This window comes from Equus asinus, chromosome 24 (genome assembly GCF_041296235.1).
Source record: "Equus asinus isolate D_3611 breed Donkey chromosome 24, EquAss-T2T_v2, whole genome shotgun sequence".
NCBI classification, from domain to species: Eukaryota; Metazoa; Chordata; class Mammalia; order Perissodactyla; family Equidae; genus Equus; species Equus asinus.
The window spans coordinates 22964755-22983507 of NC_091813.1; the positions used below are offsets into that span (position 1 = coordinate 22964755).

An 18753-nucleotide genomic window follows, 5' to 3' on the forward strand; every position below is an offset into this window, starting at 1 on the left:
AGCGAGCCAGATTTTGGACTTTGCCACAGAGGGTTTTATGGCCTGAAATAGTGGAAAGTTAATAAAACAGATGCTTGCTCTTTTCCCTACGCTTCCTTCCCATTTCTAACGCATTTCAGGAAGTAGCCTTGATGAGAAGGGGCAGAAGGTTCTCCAGAGCCTTTCCCCCAACCCTCAAGGTGCTGGTGTCGGAGTAGGAAGAGTCACAGAGCAGACGGCTCTCCCCGACCTGTACTGAGGACTCTTATCCTGCAGGAAGAAGAGATGATATTTGAATTGGATGCAAACTTTGAACTGGAGAGATACTTCATTATTCTCCACTGACATATCCCCAGCACCTAGAATAATGCCTAGCACATGGCAGATACTTAATTAGTACTTGTTAAAAGAATGCGTGAATTCAAAATGAACTGAAAGTTACTGAGATGCTATTAAGAGAAAGAAAAGGGAGATTTGATGGAGAATTATTTAAAACAGTGATTGAGACAAAATAAAACCATTTTATGTTAATTTCCCATTGAATTTAGGCCACTTAAAAAATCTTGTTACTCCTTGTTGTTCTGCAAAGGATTTGTGGCAGATTTAAATCAGCTGGTGTTTCTTAGATGTTAAAGCAAAAACTCTCATGGATAGCTGGTATTGTTATTTAACTGGTTGAGAAGAAAGGAGCAGAACAGTCTCAAAAAGATGTAACAGTATGGTGGCTGAGAGCTCAGGCTCTGACGTGAGGTGGTACACATTCAAATTCCGATGGCACCCATTACTATTTGTCTGAATTTTGGCAAATTAATTAACCTTTCTAAGCCTAGTTTTCTCTTTGGTGATGCAAGACTACTAACAGTTCCTAATTCATAGGATTAAATGAAATGAGTGCCAGTAAAGAATTAACCACACTGTCTGAGAAAATAAGTCTTCGATAAATCTTAGCTATTTCATTTTGAAAAGAACAGGTAGGCAGCCAGCATGGAGAGTGGGAGTAAAATAGCTTTTGGGGTCACATCCAGCTCTACAATGTATTAGCTTATTAGCTATTTGATTTGGAGGCACATTACGTAACCAATCAATTTCAAGTTTTTAAAATTTTGTGTATGAGATAATACGTATATTGCTCCAATCATATTGGCACATTTCTGGTATCCAACATCATTGTTTTTTCTCTAGTCATTTTAAAGAGACTGAAGATAGTCAGAAGATGGCTGAGTAAAGAGGAATCAGTCTGAATCTTTGCTCTCCACGTATGCCTGTCATGCAGAGAGGGAGCCAAGAAATTGTGGAACAAAGCCAAGTAGCAAACAGGTGACCACAGGGAGCCTACTGTTAGACTGATCCTGAGGGAAAAAGGAGAGATTATACAGGAGTTTTACTCTCACTCTCACGGACTGGCTCATTCGCTCAGAAGCTATTTGCTCCTTCTGATATACCATCGGTATATCTCTCTCTAACTACATCGTGGCTGCTTCCAAATACGCTCTCTTTGCTTCATTTTGACAATGTTACGGCAGCTGGATTTTCAGTTATCTAGTGACTTAAATGAGTCAAATCTTCCTCCAGATGCTGCTATCAGTGCTGATCACCTCCAGGGTCCTCTGGGTGGATATCAGAAAGGGATGGGGCGAGGCAGAGGAGACGACACAAAGCACGTGATTCTCGAGGAGAGGTGTGATGGGAGGCCAGGGTTTGCCTCCCAGATGTGGACAGGTGGAGTCTGCTCCCAGGCTGCTGTACAGACCACACGGGGTCAGGAGGGCTGACCCATCAGAGGTCCAGAAGACTGCCCAGAGTACCAGGAAAGCCAAATATCTCTTTGTGACATAAAAATGTCCAGGAATAGTCTTCTTGTGGATTGGGACCAATCCACAAGATTTCTAGTTCCACAAGAGATCCAACTAGTATTTTGACAATAATCCTAACAGTTATTAAATTTGGGGTTGCCAAACAAAACAATCTACCTAGATCTCTCACATGTTACTTTTATTAACCGTAAAATATAATCTAGACAAGATTTCTTCCGTTTGGGGCCCTCTAGCAGTGAGTGTCTATGGTATTGTATTTATTCTTCCTGCTAAGGTATATGACTAGTTCTATTTAATTCAATTCAATAAGTATTATTAAGTTTCTGTTATGTGCTTTAGTACTGTGCTAGGTGCTACTGGTGTTTTGAAAGAAGTACATGGAAGATGTTCTGTCTTTAAAGAAGATAATTTACAATTTAATTATAAGGTAACACTTAATTGTTTAAAACATAAAGCTCTCAAGAGCAAAATACAACTAGTAACAAAATTAAATGTCAAAGTGTTTGATAAAGACAGCCATGGCGTAGGAGAAAGATCGAGATGAGTCAGAGTAGAAAAGGATTCAAGGACAAGGTGGGACTTGAGCAGTGACCTGAAGGATAGGCTTAGATAAGCAGAGGATAATTCCCAGAGTTTTCCAGGCAGGATAATAGAGCAGTTACGTGCATATGCATGTGTGTTACAAGGCTTCGGGATGACGGAAAATGAAAAGCTCAGGCTTCGAAGCTTTGGTGCGTGCTTGGAAAGAGGATTACTAGTAGAAACGGGAATGCTGAGGGTGAGGGAAGCTGAGAAGTATGGTTTTACACATCTTGTGTTTAAGAAAACATCAGGGCATTTCTGTGGAAATATGCATCAAATAACTGGAGATACAGTAAAAAGATGAGAATAGAGATACACAGATTTGACCACTCCTAGAATGAAGATAATGGAAACAAGAGAATGGATGAGATCTCTGAAAGCATTAAAAAATGGAAGAAAAAGCAAGGACCAAAAAATGAACGCTAGAAAAACGCTCTTAGTTAAAAGGGGGGACATGAAAAGGAGACAAAGAAAGCAATGAGATGGTATGAAAAACAGGAACGTTGTATTGAAGCAGAAGAGAAAAGGAGTGGAAAGGCAAAAGATCTAGCCAGAGAGATCACTAGCTAGATAAGAAAAATCACATTTTATTTTTTTTCTTCAAAGCTTTTTGGTCATGAGTATTACTTTTCCTGGTAGTAAGTGGAAAGTTTTTCTCATGAAATCTGTCACTAGATGGTGCTGGAGTTATTTAGGAAAGAAAACACCGGCTACCACAAGTAAAAGATCACTCTTTTTCTTCTTATGTCTCTGCTATAAAAGACAATGATTACACTTTCCTTAATGTAAGAACTTTGAAAAGCTCTCTTAGTAATTAGACATCTACTTATGTTTAACAAAGTTTTCTCAAGTTAAAGAAACTCAGACATCAGCGGTCATGCTTTTAACACAGCGAGGGGAAAGAAAAGAGGAGAACATAGTTTCCAGGCATCTGTTCCCACAGAATGACACCAAGTGCTAACACTGGGGTTACACTCCTTTAGATCACACCAACAGCGTAAGAATCTTTGTCTATATTCTTAGAGTTCCTCTTCACAATGGAAAGAATAACATGTTTTCATGATGAAATATTGAAATATTAATCAATTTTCACGTGGTTCAGTTCAGTTATAATGTTGTACAGTAGTTTAATTTTAAGAGAAGAAATTCACTCCAATTTCTCATTAATGAATTGCATCCTCTTCAAACATGCTACTAACCAGACGAACATTCTGATTACCAAAAGCTTATGACTTCATAAATATATGTCCACTCACTGTATCACCCCCCTGAGGCTTAGCGGGCAGGGGAACTGACCGGAACCTGAAGTTCATGGCACCTCTTGTGCCATGAGTAATAAAGTCCTCTGTCTCTGACCTAAAAGTCTTGCGTCTTCTGCCAGCATCTATGAAACTGCGGCAGGCTAACTGGTTAGCTTGCAAGTAGGGTAAAACTTCAGATCTTTCACAGTTCTTAACAGCACCAGCATCCCTAGTGGGTCTGCTCTGTCCTGTTCTGAGACTCTTTCCTGCAGGCTCACACTAGAGCTCACTTCTGTCCTTTTAATGACTTTATAAACACTAATTCCCTGTCTTAATTTCTTTTCTGTTTAAAATACCGGAGCAGTTTCTGTTTTCTGCACTGAACCCTGAATGATAAACACTGCTTCGCTATACCAAATCCAACTTTCATTCTAAATATTCAAAATGCCATTATTTAGGAAGGTTCTCAATGGACAAATATTTATCACTTAATCCATGATTTGGAAACAAAATTTTTAATTGTCTCATTCCCATCACAGAATTTGATTGGAAGTGTGAAGATTAAAAAAAAGAGTTCCTTTTAAGAAATCAGAATGCAACTTTTCTGCTGGATGCTGAAGAACCGTCTCCTACTAGTGACGCAATACAAGCCTGCTGCCCACCCCTCGTTATCCACTGAGAAGGAGTTTCTCTTCTTTGGACTTTATACCTTCTAGGGAGTGAACTGAGAGGCTAGATAAATACAACATTAGACAACCTACACTAAGCTCATTTGGTATTTTATAGCTTTGGTGAACTTAAGAGTATTTTACAATACCTCAGCAGTAGTGAGAAAAATCTTATCTGTGATATGCCTCAATCCACACGCCACAACACCAAGAGCAACTCCAGGAAACACGTAGGAATTGTTGCCTTGGCCAGGATATAGGGTCTGTCCACTTGGAAGAGTGACTGGATCGAAAGGACTGCCACTGGCAAAAATTGCACGCCCCTACAACACAGACACACAACTTTAAAACGAAGCAAGAAATCTTAAAAGAAATGCATCATAATAGAACTACCCCATAGTTAAAGTAAAGAGTATTTAGAAAGAAGCTAATTTTTCATTAACTCTTGAATAAGTCTGCGCAAGCTTTTATGATGTCGGCAATGAGCTCCGGAGTGGGTGATTATTACTGCTCTCTGTCTTACTCTCTACTCCTATGAGAAGTGTGCAAAGCCCATGATACCTGAAGACCACCACTCTGTTCTCTGCAGTGGTCCAACCCATAGGCCTATCAACCATTTCTACATAGGCTTCCAATTATAGACTTCTGAAAATAAAAATGATAGGTTAATATTAGAGTATAGGAAAGAATGACATTTTAGGTTAGAGTTTGGGGATCAACACATTTCAATGTAACCGTTGGGACAAATTTTATATATTTCTATATTGTAAAAAATTAAATGGAAAATATATGGGAAACAAACTCATTAGCACCAGTGGGATTAACAGGAAGATTAAATTATCAATAATTGTCAAAAATCATGTGTATTTTTTTCCTAATCTTCATATTTTGTCATAATGTTTTTGAGGAACCTCATGTATTACTTTAATGCTTTAAGATGGCATTAACTTAGGGCCTGTTCGCTGCTGCGTTCCATCCTGCTGATCAAAAGGGGCACGTCTGTGTGATCTGAGGGTGAGAGTGCAGAGGCACGAGAGCGTTCAGCCTCTAAAACAGGAATAGGAAACTCTCAACAAATAAAGCATCACAACCGAAAAAATGCATCTGAAAAGCCGAACGCACCAAATCCCCAAAGCACAGTTGAAATGATGATATACTGGGTTATAACTTTCATCTCTCGTACATCTAGAGTCTAAATCCATTATGATATTAATAATATTAACTTACTCATTTTTGTAAGATGCCATAACGTGTATTTTATATAAAGGTAAAGTTGTATAATATGATTCAACCTCATTCAGGATATAAAAAGATGAGAAAGAAAATAAAAATTCTCATCTAGGTGTCTTAAGATACTGTTAGATTTTGCACAAAACTTTTTGTTAGATTTTGCACAAAATTTTTTGTTTTCAGACAAGTCTGATACCTTTAACTCTATTTAGCAGATAAAATGTGTTACTGCAAGCAACTTTCTAAAGTAAATAAATTACTATTTGATACATATTTATATATGTTATTTGATATATATATATATATCTTTGAAAATTACATTTGAGAAGAGACCTGCAACATTACGTACACACGTTACCTCTGTATCTTCTTCCCCTCCTCCACACCCACTCCTCCCGCCTACCATTTTATGACCAAAACCCGTCACATTTTATGGAGGAAAGGCAGTAAACAGATGAGAGTTAGCTAAACACTCTCACGCAAACGGATTGTTAACATGGAGAAGGAAATTTCTCCAAACCATTTTAGTACAATTATAGTTGTGCATGGTTCAATAATCTTTTTGCAGTTTGTATTTTTAACCTTTCCCAAGGACTTTTCCCTGTGCCTGTAGCAGCAGAGATTCACGCTCAGCGAGCCTGTGATTTTGTTTTCTTGTTCTGTAATCCTGTGGCTGAATTAGCATTTAAATTTTCAGCCTCAAAATTACTTTCAATTTTATGTATAAGAGCAGGGAACATTAGGCAAGATGACAAAAGAGTTCAGTCCATTTATATCAGACGCTTTCAAACTTAAAAACACAACTCTATAAATTTGGCTACAGGTGAGTCTATAAACTCTTGAGGCCTATTGACATATCCCAAACAAAATAACTACTTAAACATTTATTTATCGTGTGCCTCCTATGTTCAACACACCATGCTAAAGTGTTGCTATTGCTCAGAGTGTTTTTCTTCCTTTAAAGATTTAAGGACTCCTGAAGAATGTGGGGCAAATTCCCCAACCTAGAAATGGGACAAAAATTTAAATTATTGAGAACATTGATGGCATTCCAGATAAGAGAGATAAACAATGGAGTAGCTCCTTGCCAAAATTTTCTTAATTCATTAATTCAGTAATAAGCATTTAAGGACATAATATTAAAGACGTGGAACCATCAAGTTCTGATTTGTGCAGAATGACATAACTTTGTGTCCTGTTTACCTTTTCTAGTTCATTTCAGATCTATTTCCAAGATAAAAGTGTTAGATGCATATGACTCAATCTCTGTTTTGTTGTAATGACATTTTCAAGCCTTTGAAAAAAGGCCCTTGTCAACATATCAGTCAAATCTATACTAATAGAAACATAGTATAAAATGTCACTTTTTTTTTTGAGGAAGATTAGCCTTGAGCTAACTACTGCCAATCTTCCTCTTTTTGCTGAGGAAGACTGGTCCTGAGCTAACATCCATGCCCATCTTCCTCCATTTTATACGTGGGACGCCTACCACAGCATGGCTTTTGCCAAGCAGTGCCATGTCCACACCCAGGATCCGAACCAGCGAACCCCGGGCCGCTGAGAAGCGGAAGGTGTGCACTTAACCACTGTGCCACCGGGCTGGCCCCTCACTTTTTTGAAAAGAGTAAAGTATTGAAGCTTTGAGGACTCCCACCCCAACCTGGCTGGATGTCAAAATAGCAGCCCAAATGCTCCACCCATGGCATCAAAATCCAAACCCAGGATTTAGCAAAGCAAAAATAAGATTGCGGTTTTACACTGTATGCTTCAATGCTTAGGAATAGCTAGTTAAAGGCTATTTTAATAAGCATCTAGAATCAAGCTTTTTCCTTTTCCTTTCTAACTTTTATGCTTATCTCTTATATACTTCCAAAACACTAGAGGGAAATTATCAATAAAACATTACAAAGTTAATTGTTTCATTGAAGAAAAAGATTTATACAACAACATTCTAGAAAAGGAAATAGCTCTTATCCCTTCCGAACTGTTCACTTTTCTTCCCATCTTGCTTGTGTAATTTTTTAAGGATAAGTGGTGAGCACCTTAGATACCCTAGGCTTCCCTAAAATGAATCAGAATTCAATGATAGAACATCAGTTATACTTCCGCTTTACCTGGGTTAGTTTATAGCACTGCTCTGCAGTACATTCTGCTTTGCTAGTTGGATTACTCAAAGCAAAAATAATAGGCCGTTCATTGAAGGCAGCCATATCTTTGAGAATTTGTTCTGAGAATGCACCACCAATTGCAGCAACTCCTAATGTAGAAATGAGAAACCAGTGAATAGGAATTGGTTCATTAATCCAAGGAGCCCACGTCCAAAAACTGATGAGACGTGTCAGGTCATTTTGTAATAAACCCTAAACAAAACATAGAACAGTTATATTAAAGTGACAAAATGAGACAAGTGTGTCAATGCCAACAATCTGTAGGGTTACAAATCCACAAGCACCTATTGAAAAATAACAGATATAACATTTGACTCATAATACATTGAGTTAGTGACCAATCACTGGGAATTTGATTGCAGGCATTTATATCAGTAAATTAAATGTGTCCAGTGTAAATTCTCTCTCTATAAACAATTCTATGAGTATATTTCAGTCTCTCAGGCTGTAAAGTAATTATGTTTTAGAAATCAGTGCTAACACTTAAGACAATGTCCAATTCAATTGTAAAACTGAAGGATGGCTCATTGAAAGAATTTTAACAGAAGAACAAAGCAATTAGCATAATGGAATAAAAAAATTAGAAACATTCCTGATAGAACATATTTTGTAAAAAACACCAAAAAAGGCTTACTATAGTTCGTGTCATGGAGTATTTGTTTTTGTTACGGTTATCACCATTATTCTCAATATTGTTATCTGTTTCACAAGAGCTTCCAGAAATGGAGTATGATACAAAGTAAGGGCTCACATTATATACACACAGAATAAGGGATGAAGTCTCATAATTTCCTCTGAGTTTTTTCAGCCACCTTAAGTTTGACCATATTAAACATCTTATTGCACACATGGAACGTGGAAGCTCCCATGTTAAGTGCTGTGATGAATATGAGGATGTGTGAAATATGGTCCCCATCTCCAAGGGAGGTCTAGTTCAGCGTTTCTCAGCCTTGCCACTATTAACATTTTGGGTGGGATAATTCCTTGTTGTGGGGGCTTTCCCGCACATTGTAGGGTGTCGAGCAGCATCCTGAGCCTCTGCCCACTAGATGTCAGTAGCCTTCACCTCTCCTGCTCCCCAATCTCTGACAACCAAAAATGTCTCCAGATGCTGCCCAATGTTCCCTTGGGGGTCAAATAGCTCTCATTGGAGAACCATTGTCTATCTGCAATAATTAAGCCCGGAAACTACTGAATATGCCAGGTACTAACAGGTTGACAGAGGCAGCAGAGAGGGCCACTCACTTCATTTGGGATCAGTAAGATTAAGAAGACAGCACCGAACTGACAAATCTAGTTGTTTATGAGGCACTGTTGCTTCAGTGAATATGTACTTTTGTTTGTGAATTCTAAAGGTTAGAATTTCAAAAAACTAAATAATGGCTCAAAAATCAGTAGTAAGAAAACCAATTAGGCCAAAATGGGGTGGAGGTGGGGTTTACGGGAGAGAGGGAAAACAAGAAGTTTACCTATGAGGACGGTTGGTTTTATTTCTTGAACAATGGCTTCTAGGTTCTTCATTTCTTCATGTTCATGGGCAAATTCCTCTTTCTCTCGTGTTAGGGCAGCACGTCCCTAAGTAAAGCAAATGAGAAGAAACGATAAATCTGCCAAACATATGTGCATCAAAGAAATTTCAGAATATTACACATATTACCAGAATTTATGCATAACATTTTTATGTATTAGGTGTTACAATCTTTTCTCCAATTATCAAAGTATTATTTCATTCATTCTTTCAATAAATATTTATGTCTTAGACAATGCTCTAGGCTATGGGTATATAACAGTGAACAAATAAAGTCTTTCCCTTATTTATTATTTAATATTAAAAATCCTAATTCTACAGCCATTTGTGAGGAACTGGCATTAACAAACAGTAATGCAAAATGTCATGTAAATAAAGATACTGTTACTCAACATTATTTGTGCTAATATAGGAGTGTCCTAGAATGTGGAGTTGACTTTACCCGCAGCACTCCCAGTTGAAGAAGAATGGACTGGATGCCAGATCTATATCATAGTTTGATTTTCTGAATAAGCGCTAGCTTTATATGTTTTTATTTTTAATGTTTTCATTATGAATGTGCCATATGTTATCTAGGAAACATCTAATTATATTCTAGCTGCAAATTTTTAAGATTTTGACTAAGCTTTGGGTGGTGAACATGATGTAATCTACACAGAAATCGAAAAAGGTAACAACGTACAGCTGAAATTTATATAACGTTATAAACCATTGTTACCGCAATAAAAAAAGAATAACAAAAAACCCAATTTTGACTACATAATAAATCACTACCTAACTTTATAACGTCCTATATGACTCAGAAGTTGTTTTCCCATATTTCACTTGATCCCCTCAACAATTCTGAGAAGTAAGGCAAGTATAATGAGTCATTTTGTATGACAAAACAGAGGCTCTGAGATGTTAAGTGACTTGCCCAAGGCAGGTACTTTCAGTAGAAACTCGGTTTTTCAATAATATAGCACATTACAGCCCTGGAGAAAAAGCTCAAATAGTATATGCCAGATTGTCTGCCAATTGATAATCCTGAAAATGGTTCAATTTTCTAGTTTTAAAAGGTTATTATAATTTTATTTATTTTTAAAAGTAATATACGAGTCAGCATCATGGTGACGTGAGGCGCTCCCTTGGTCTCTCCCCTTCAATCTACGACTAGCAAAACACCCATAACTCAACAAAGATTCCTCTGCCCAACACACCAGGACTCTGGAGAGATCCACACATCTGTACATCTGAAGGTGGGTGGACTGGAATACACAGAGAAGGCAGAACTGGGGGATCAGTGGAAGCAGCGTCCACGATCCCAGCCCCCTGCCATGGCAGCTAAGCCACAGTCCCAGGGAACTTGGTAGCAGCAGTAGAAGAAGCGCACATGACTCCAGCCTCCTGGCCGCAGTGGTACCTGTGGCCACAGCGAAGTGGGAAGCAGTGGCAATGGGCCCCACCACCCCATCCCTCCAGCCTCGGTGGCACCTGCAACTCTGGGTTCCCCTCTCCCCATGCACTACCCCAACAACCCCAGATGTAGTGGAGGTGCCAGAGACCCCGACCCCTACTCCTGCTGTGGAGGCAGTGCCCCTGCCCCAGGCAACCGCAAACGTGGTGGAGGCACCTGTCATCCCAGTGCCCCTAGCGGCAACACCAGCGACCACAGCAACACCAGCAGCTGCAAGGTACCACTGACCCCAGTGGCATAAGCAGCAATGAGGAGGGTACTGGCGACACCTCTGGTAGAGGCGATGGAGGTGGAAAGTGCCATTTCTCAAATACAGCCAGAGGCAGCTCAGGTCAAAGAAACCAATACCTTGTGCTATAGCAGACACCTCTTGAAAACAAAACAAAGGACTCTAATTAACTATCTGTTGAATTGTTGGACTCAAAGTAAACAGAGCTGTACCTAAATAAGAAAGGTGTTTGCTGCTTCAAATCCACTAGGAGAGGACCAACTCAGCAAGAACCATGAAAAACCGCTGTAACATGATATCACACACACAAAAAAGACAACACTCCAGAAACCCAACTTCAAGTCACGAAAGATTGTGATCTAACTGATAAAGAATTCAAAATAACTGTCAGAAAGAAACTCAATGAGCTACAAGAAAGTTCAGAAACGCAGTTCAATGAGCTCATGAATAACATTAATGAGCAGAAGGAATACTTTATCAAAGACATTGAAACTCTAAAAAAGAATCAAAAAGAAATTCTGGAGCTGAACTCAATAAATGAGATGAACAACACAGTAGAGAGCACTGGAAATAGAGCAGACTATATAGAAAAGAGAATCAGTGAGCTGGAAGACAGAAATCTAGAAATGATTCATGTAAAAGAGAACTGAAATTTTTTAAAAAATGAAAAAACTCTATGAGAATTATTCGACTCCATTAGAAAAGGTAACATAAGGATAATGGGTATCCCAGAAGGAGAAGAGAGGAAGAAGCGGGCAGAGACCTTATTTAAAGACATAATGGTTGAGAATTTCCAAACCTGGGAAAGGAATGAGATATACAAGTCCTCAAAGCTAACAAAACACCTAATTATCTCAGCATAAAAAGACCTTCTCCAAGACACATTACATTAAAACTATCAAAAGTCAATTATAGAAAAAGATTTTTAAAGACAGCCAGGAAAAAAAAGACAGCAACCTTAAAAGAATCTCCCAATAGGCCGTCAGCAGATTTCTCAACAGAAACTACACAGGCAAGGAGAGAGTGGACTGACATACTCAAAATAGAAAGATAGAAACTGTCAGCCAAGAATATTCTACCTAGCAAAGTTATGCTTCAGATATGAAGGAGAAATAAAGGCTTTCCCAGACAAAGAAAAGCTGAGGGAGTTCATCACCACAGACCTGCCCTACAAAAAAAATGTTGAAAGGAGCTCTCCTACTTGAAACAAAAAGGCAAAAGTACATATATTAGAGCCAACAGCTTCCTAAGAACAGAATTCACCATTAGTCATTTCTGGGTTCTAAAAGGTTATTATCTTACCTTTTTTTCCTCACACATCAAAACATACTACATCTAAGACACTGTGAAAAACAATCTTATTAACACTAACTCGAAAAGACACCTGCACCCCATGTTCACTGCAGCATTATTTACAACCGTCAAGACATGGAAACAACCCTGTCTTGGATGGGCCCTGAAGGTATTATGCTAAGTAAAATAAGTCATACAGAGAAAGGCAAATACCATATGATCTCACTTATATATGAAATCTGAAAAACAAACCAAAAAACTGAACCCACAGATACAGAGAACAGACTGGTGGTTGCCAAAGGTGGAGGGTGGAGGCTGAGCAAAATGGGTGCAGGGGGTCAAAAGGTACAACCTTCCAGGCATAAAATAAATATCCTGGGGATGTAATGTTCAACATGTTGACTGTAGTTAAGAATACTGTATTGTATATTTCAAAGTTTCTAAGAGAGTAGATTTAAAAATTCTCATCACAAGAAAAAAATTTTGTAACTATGTGTGGTGGCAGATGTTAACTAGAGTTATTATAGCAAATATTTGGCAATATACACAAACATCAAATCATTATGCTATATACCTGAAACTAATATAATGTTATACATCAGTTATAACTCAATTTAAAAAAATCTCAATTAATTCATTCAGAATCAAACTTTAAGCTTGCTGTTTCATATTCAGTTCAGGAGAGACTATTCTAGTCTCTAGTAATATTAGGTTGAATATTGTCAGTCCATACTCTTGTTCATCATGTTACTAAAGAAAAAAATTAGTCAATCATATAAATTCATTTTCCACTTTTATCAGGAAGCAGCAAATTGTTCAATAAAACCTATCTACTATAGCCTCTTTAGAATTAGTCACAGATCTAACTGGACTGATTCTGTGAGTAAAGACTAAACATTCCTAAACAGTTCTTTTGTATTTATAAGATTTTAAAAAATTGCCTGTAATAATATAAAAAAAAACTATGACAACACTGAAATCTTTACAATTCTCACTAAATTGGGGTGGGGAGGGCTACCAGGTGCTCCCATCCTCACCTCTCTTGGCTTCACAGCTGGGAAATTTATTTGATTTACATATCTCAATCATAGAGATTAATTAAGCATCATCTTAACATGTAAAACGTGGCTAGGCTTAATGATAATTTATCAGTTGCAAATAAGAAAATACAGGTATTTGGGGTGTCACAGAATCCCCGCAAATATTTTGAGAATTCAGATTTTGACTTAAGCCCCAATTCGTCATCATCCCTTTCCTGTGTTATTGTTTTTCGCAATGTAACTTCACAGTTCCTCTCACAAAAAGCAGGGTATACTTTCCTACCCGCTGTCTTTGGATTTGAGCAAGTGGCTTGGCTTTGGTTAATAAAATGTGAGCTGAAATGAGAGTGAGCCAGTTCCAGGCTTAGGCCTTAAGAGGAACTGGTGCTTCCACTTGCTCTCTCATGCCTTGGCCATTTGCTTGAGAAGTGCATAACCTGGCTAGTCGGCTGGTCCAAGGAGGATGAGAGCCTTGTGAAGCTGACCTGGACCCAACCTGTAGCTCACAGCCACCCAGCCAACATCATCAGGGCTACCCCATCTGACCCACAAGTGTGTGAGAAATACATACTTATTGTTGTATGCCACTGAGATTGTGTGGCTTTTTTTTTTTTTTTGAGGAAGATTAGCCCTGAGCTAATATCTGCCGCCAATCCTCCTCTTTTTGCTGAGGAAGACTGGCCCTGAGCTAACATCCATGCTCATCTTCCTCCATTTTATGTGTGGGATGCCTGCCACAGCATGGCTTGATAATCAGTGCATAGGTCCACACCCAGGATCCAAACTGGCGAACCCTGGGCTGCCAAAGAGGAGTGCCTGAACTTAACCACTATGCCACTGGGCCGGCCCCAGGATTATGTGGCTTTTGATAACAAAGCAATAGCTGACTGATACAGGGGAGGACTTTAATTTTGATTATATATTCCCCCATTTCTTTCTGCTCAGTGTACCTCCTATCTGTTGCTTGGGAATAAAAGATTACTTTCCCTGAAATGATTTGATGAAAAGAATGCTCTTTCAATCCATCTGCTACCTCATCAACCTTATTCCTGCTGAGTTATTTGGCAAAAAAATAATCTTGCCTTGTTAGAAAGATGAGAGAAATTTTGGTCATGGATAGGAATAAGAATTTGGAACCATTTGACAGTTACATTATTTAATTATCTAAATTATTTATGAACTATTTCTGGAAGTAGTATAAGCTAAAATTCATGACTCTTGATTCTCACAACAATGAAATTTCTAGGATGGGTACTAAACAAAGTTGTGGCTTGGGGAGACATATTTCCTGGGAATAATAACTTTCAGCTTCCAATATTCTAAACTAAACATGACATAGTTTTGACTTGTTGCTTTTTCCCAGAAACGCATATAGTCAAATCGAAGCATAAGGCAAGAAATTAGACTAACATCTCTGTGAGGCCCTGTATGGCAAATACTGGGATTTCAAATGGCTTCTAGCATAAGCTTCTATACACTAGGCCTCAAAACTCTCTCACAGCTGGAGTTTCTGCTTTAAACATAGCACTCACCAGGCTGATGCCTCTACAGGATCTTGAAGGAGAAATGCCCATCATGAAGTGGTGGCCATCTGGAGTGAGATGAGACTAAGACTACCTTCTGGCCAAAAGGATGGAGTGGAAGTGCTATGTGCAACTTCAGGGCTGTATCTTTAAAAAGGAAGGAGGCACAGTCCCCCAGTCCATTCCCCGCCCCCTCTCCCCAGCAGGCTGGGAGATAGTGAGAACTAGAAAGCTTCTCTGCACCCAGAGATGGATGGTGGACACAGCCTGAGTCTCTGGTCTGCCTCCCTCTACACTGCTAGATGACAAAGAAATAAATTTTATCTTGTTTAGGTCACCATGTTTTTTGCGACAGCAGTTTAACCTAAAATCTAACTAATACGTATGGGTTTACACTAGTAGCCTTTTCATTTTAGATATCTGAAAATAGCACAGACACAATCAGGAGGAGACTTTGTCTTAACAAGCCCTTATCTTCCAGGATGGCCAGTGACCAAACCATCAAAACCAAGAAAAAGTGTTGATACCATTTTTAAAGATTAGTGGTAATGCAAATTCTAGCATTTTTCTATATTTAAACACTTATTTTTTATTTCCAATTAAAGTCCTGCTTACTGCAATTTAAACAATTTATTTTTGTTCAACTTTGTACCATTGCCCTTAAATAATCTTTAGTATATTTGAAAACAGACACTGAATCACATCTCTTTTCCCAGGTGAGGAACCCCAATGCTCTTAACCTGTTCTAATTGGACCCATCTTTCTTCCCAATAATCAATGAGACTCTGAACTCTCAGATGCTCTCGTCACACTTTAAATACCACAGAACTGAAATTTGTACTCCATCAAAGGAATAACCAATGTGAATATGGTCAAGGAATTACCGTACTTCCTAGATCTTGCTTTCAATGTTATAGTAATGCAGTCTAGTGTGTTTTCTTCTTTAATAACAGTAAAATACTATAATTAATCTTTACCCGTGGTTTACTTTGAAATAGAAAGCAGAAACCTCACTAAAAGAATTGTAAGAGAGAAGAACATTAAGATTTTTAGGATTATTAACAGAATAGGAATAGGAAATTTAAAAATATTTTTAGGAGGAAAATATGCCACTGATTTGTTTATTTAAAAAAATGCCTGGGCTCACCAAACAATAAGATCGCACACAGTCCTTGGTAAAACAGCATGGTGCACCGCATGAAACAGAGGAATCAGTCGCTCACAGTGAAGCCTGGCTGAAAGCATCTGGGTGTTCCCGGTCTGTGAAAACAACTAGTTCTTGACCACTCGACCACTGACAAACAGCATGACAATGAAAGTAGATCCAAACTGTCTTTGGTCTATGTTTTAAAATATATTTACGTATGATCTCCGTAAGAATGGAAATCTATTCATTTTCATTAGATTACCAAGCCAAGAAGTAGCCTCCCACATGAAAAAACAAAACTAGCATAAGAGTGAAAGTCTTAGAAATTATTTTACTAGGCGGTGAAGCAACCAAATTCAACCTGGCACAACATGAATTGTACTGTGGCTTCAAGTAGCACGTAGACAAGAAAAGAGGGTCTAGTCCGTGTATATTGAATGTGGACCTACAAATCCATAATGTGGAATGAATTTAAAAGATGGTGAATAATCTGAAAGTGAGAGACATGATCCCCATTTTCTTAATTCAACGATTCAAAATATTTTCCTGAGTGTAGTATACCCGATTATCCCAAAAAGTAAATTTAAAAAATTTTAAATGCATTTTATAATGTTGTCCCTGCAACCGTTGATTGCTGATAATATATCATTAGTTTGTGATAAATTTTGTTGGCTAGGGACATGAATAAATAACTAATAGCAGAATGCATTCTAATAGGTAACAGCAAATAAATTTGTTACATCTGAAAACTTTTAATGATATTCAAAAAGTAAAGAAAAGCTTCCCAATTAAACACAGAAAATGCCATCCACAAATGCTAGAGACAGAAAATGGGACTGAAGCTTGCATAGCAGTCTTTAGGCTCTTGATCTTGGGCAAGTCCTTTGATACTTCCATGGATGTTGGTTTCTCTACCTAGAAAATCATTTGGATTGGTGACGATGACAGATCTGATGAACCAGATCTGTACTTTCCAAAGCTAACTGAGCACCAGACTCATCTGAGGAAAAACAGATTCCAGATATTCTAGTTTAATTCCAGGATGAGGCCCTGGAATCTGTGCGCACACACACACACACACACATATATACATAGTTTTTTTGGTAAGGAAGATTGGCCCTGAGCTAACATCCATTGCCAATCCTCCCCTTTTTGCTTGAGGAAAATTAGCCCCGAGCTAACATCTGTGCCAATCTTCCTCTATTTTGTATGTGGGATGCTGCCACAGCATGACTTGATGAGCGGTGTGTAGGTCCATGCCCGGGATCTGAACCCACAAACCCCAGGCCACCGAAGCGGAGCCTGTAGAACTTCACCACTATGCCAGCAGGCCAGCCCTTGTGTGTATTTTTTTTAAAGCTTCCCAGGTGATTAGCGTGATTAGCCAGTTTGGAGAGTCACTGCACTAAGTGATTTATCAGATCTCTATCAGAAGCATTTTAAAGAAGAAGTTGCATATTTTCCAAAATAGTATAAAATGATGAGTTTTAAAGAAAGAAAGCTACAGAATAATGTAAGTCAGCAATCACAGATTTCTAATACTCCTTTTCTGGCTGACAACCTAAGATATAATGAAAAATATTTAATGTGGTTTAAGCCTCCTAAGTTTCCTGGAATGAGAAGCAAATCGTAAAGAAGATAGATAAACACCGCATGAAAGGAAAAGATGTATGCTTTTATCATGAACGTCTTACTTTATTAATCATAGTAACAGCACTGGCAGCTCCCAGCCACTGAAGCCAGAACTTGGCCAGAAGACATCTGTCTAGTAAGAGGCATAAATTACCCAGTCTCACCCCCAAAGGCTGGATTCTTGGTGGTGACTTAGGAACGCAGAGAAAATACTGAAAGAAGGCCAGGAATCACGAAAATGGTAATACTAGCCTTACTGAAGGGCTCTACTTGCCAAAAACAGAAGAACCAAAAGACAAACATACAGATCTCCCAAGTATTTTCTACACCATTTTCAAAGCTGATGTGATGGTCTGGTTCAGATTTAAAAACTATTGGAATGTGACCTTCTCCAGATCTGGTAATATTAAGGCAACTGCCTTTACCTTTGGACTTCTATTTTCTGGACCAATGGCTCATTTTTCTCCTTTTTTCAAAATCTAATTTGGAGTCCATGCTCTTTATGCAAATCACTTCAGTTGGATATGGACATAGAAGATTTCTTTCCCCTTCATTCTCCGTTTTCAGGATTCCTCACTAGATGCTTTTTGCCCTCTTTGGGCAAAGTGCTCGTGGGCACTTCTTATCTCAGAAATCCCTAATTCTATGGTGTTTCTTTTTTTTAAGAGTCTCTAATTACACCAAATGTTTATGGATAGCTGGGAATTTCTTTTGAATGTTATTATTTCTTTAATCTCCCCTCCCCCCTTTATTTTGTGCCGATGGTTAGTACAAGATAGAAGACACAACCATTCTGAATTACTACCTTTTTCAAAAAGCACATATGGGGGCCACCCCCGTGGTCGAGTGGTTAAGTTCACGTGCTCTGCTTCGGCAGCCCAGGGTTTCGCCGGTTCAGATCCTGGGTGTGGACATGGCACTGCTTGTCAGGCCATGCTGAAGTGGCATCCCACATACCACAACTAGAAGGACCCACAACTAAAATACACAACTATGTGCTGGGGGAACTTGTGTAGAAAAAGCAGAGGAAAAAAAAAAAAGAAAGGAAGATTGGCAACAGTTGTTAGCTCAGGTGCCAATCTTTAAAAAGAAAAAAGCACATATGTTCTGATGGGGTGGGGAGAATAAGAGGCAAACATTGTCAAGATTTTGGTTAGCATTCCATGACCCAGAATAGGTATAAAAAATTAATTATAGATTGCCACTGATACATATGTACCCCT

At 38.5% G+C, this 18753-nt stretch overlaps 1 protein-coding gene across 1 annotated transcript in view; it reads right to left on the reverse strand.

Moving 5' to 3' along the window:
• ME1 (malic enzyme 1) overlaps window positions 1–18753 on the reverse strand; it is a 175742-nt gene that overhangs the window by 5712 nt on the left and 151277 nt on the right. Inside the window, exons 10-12 of the mRNA XM_044757491.2 lie at window positions 9152–9257; window positions 7629–7771; window positions 4434–4607 (exon numbers count right to left, since the gene is read on the reverse strand). Coding sequence (XP_044613426.2) covers window positions 4434–4607; window positions 7629–7771; window positions 9152–9257 — 423 coding nt within the window. The remainder of the gene's footprint in view (window positions 1–4433; window positions 4608–7628; window positions 7772–9151; window positions 9258–18753) is intronic.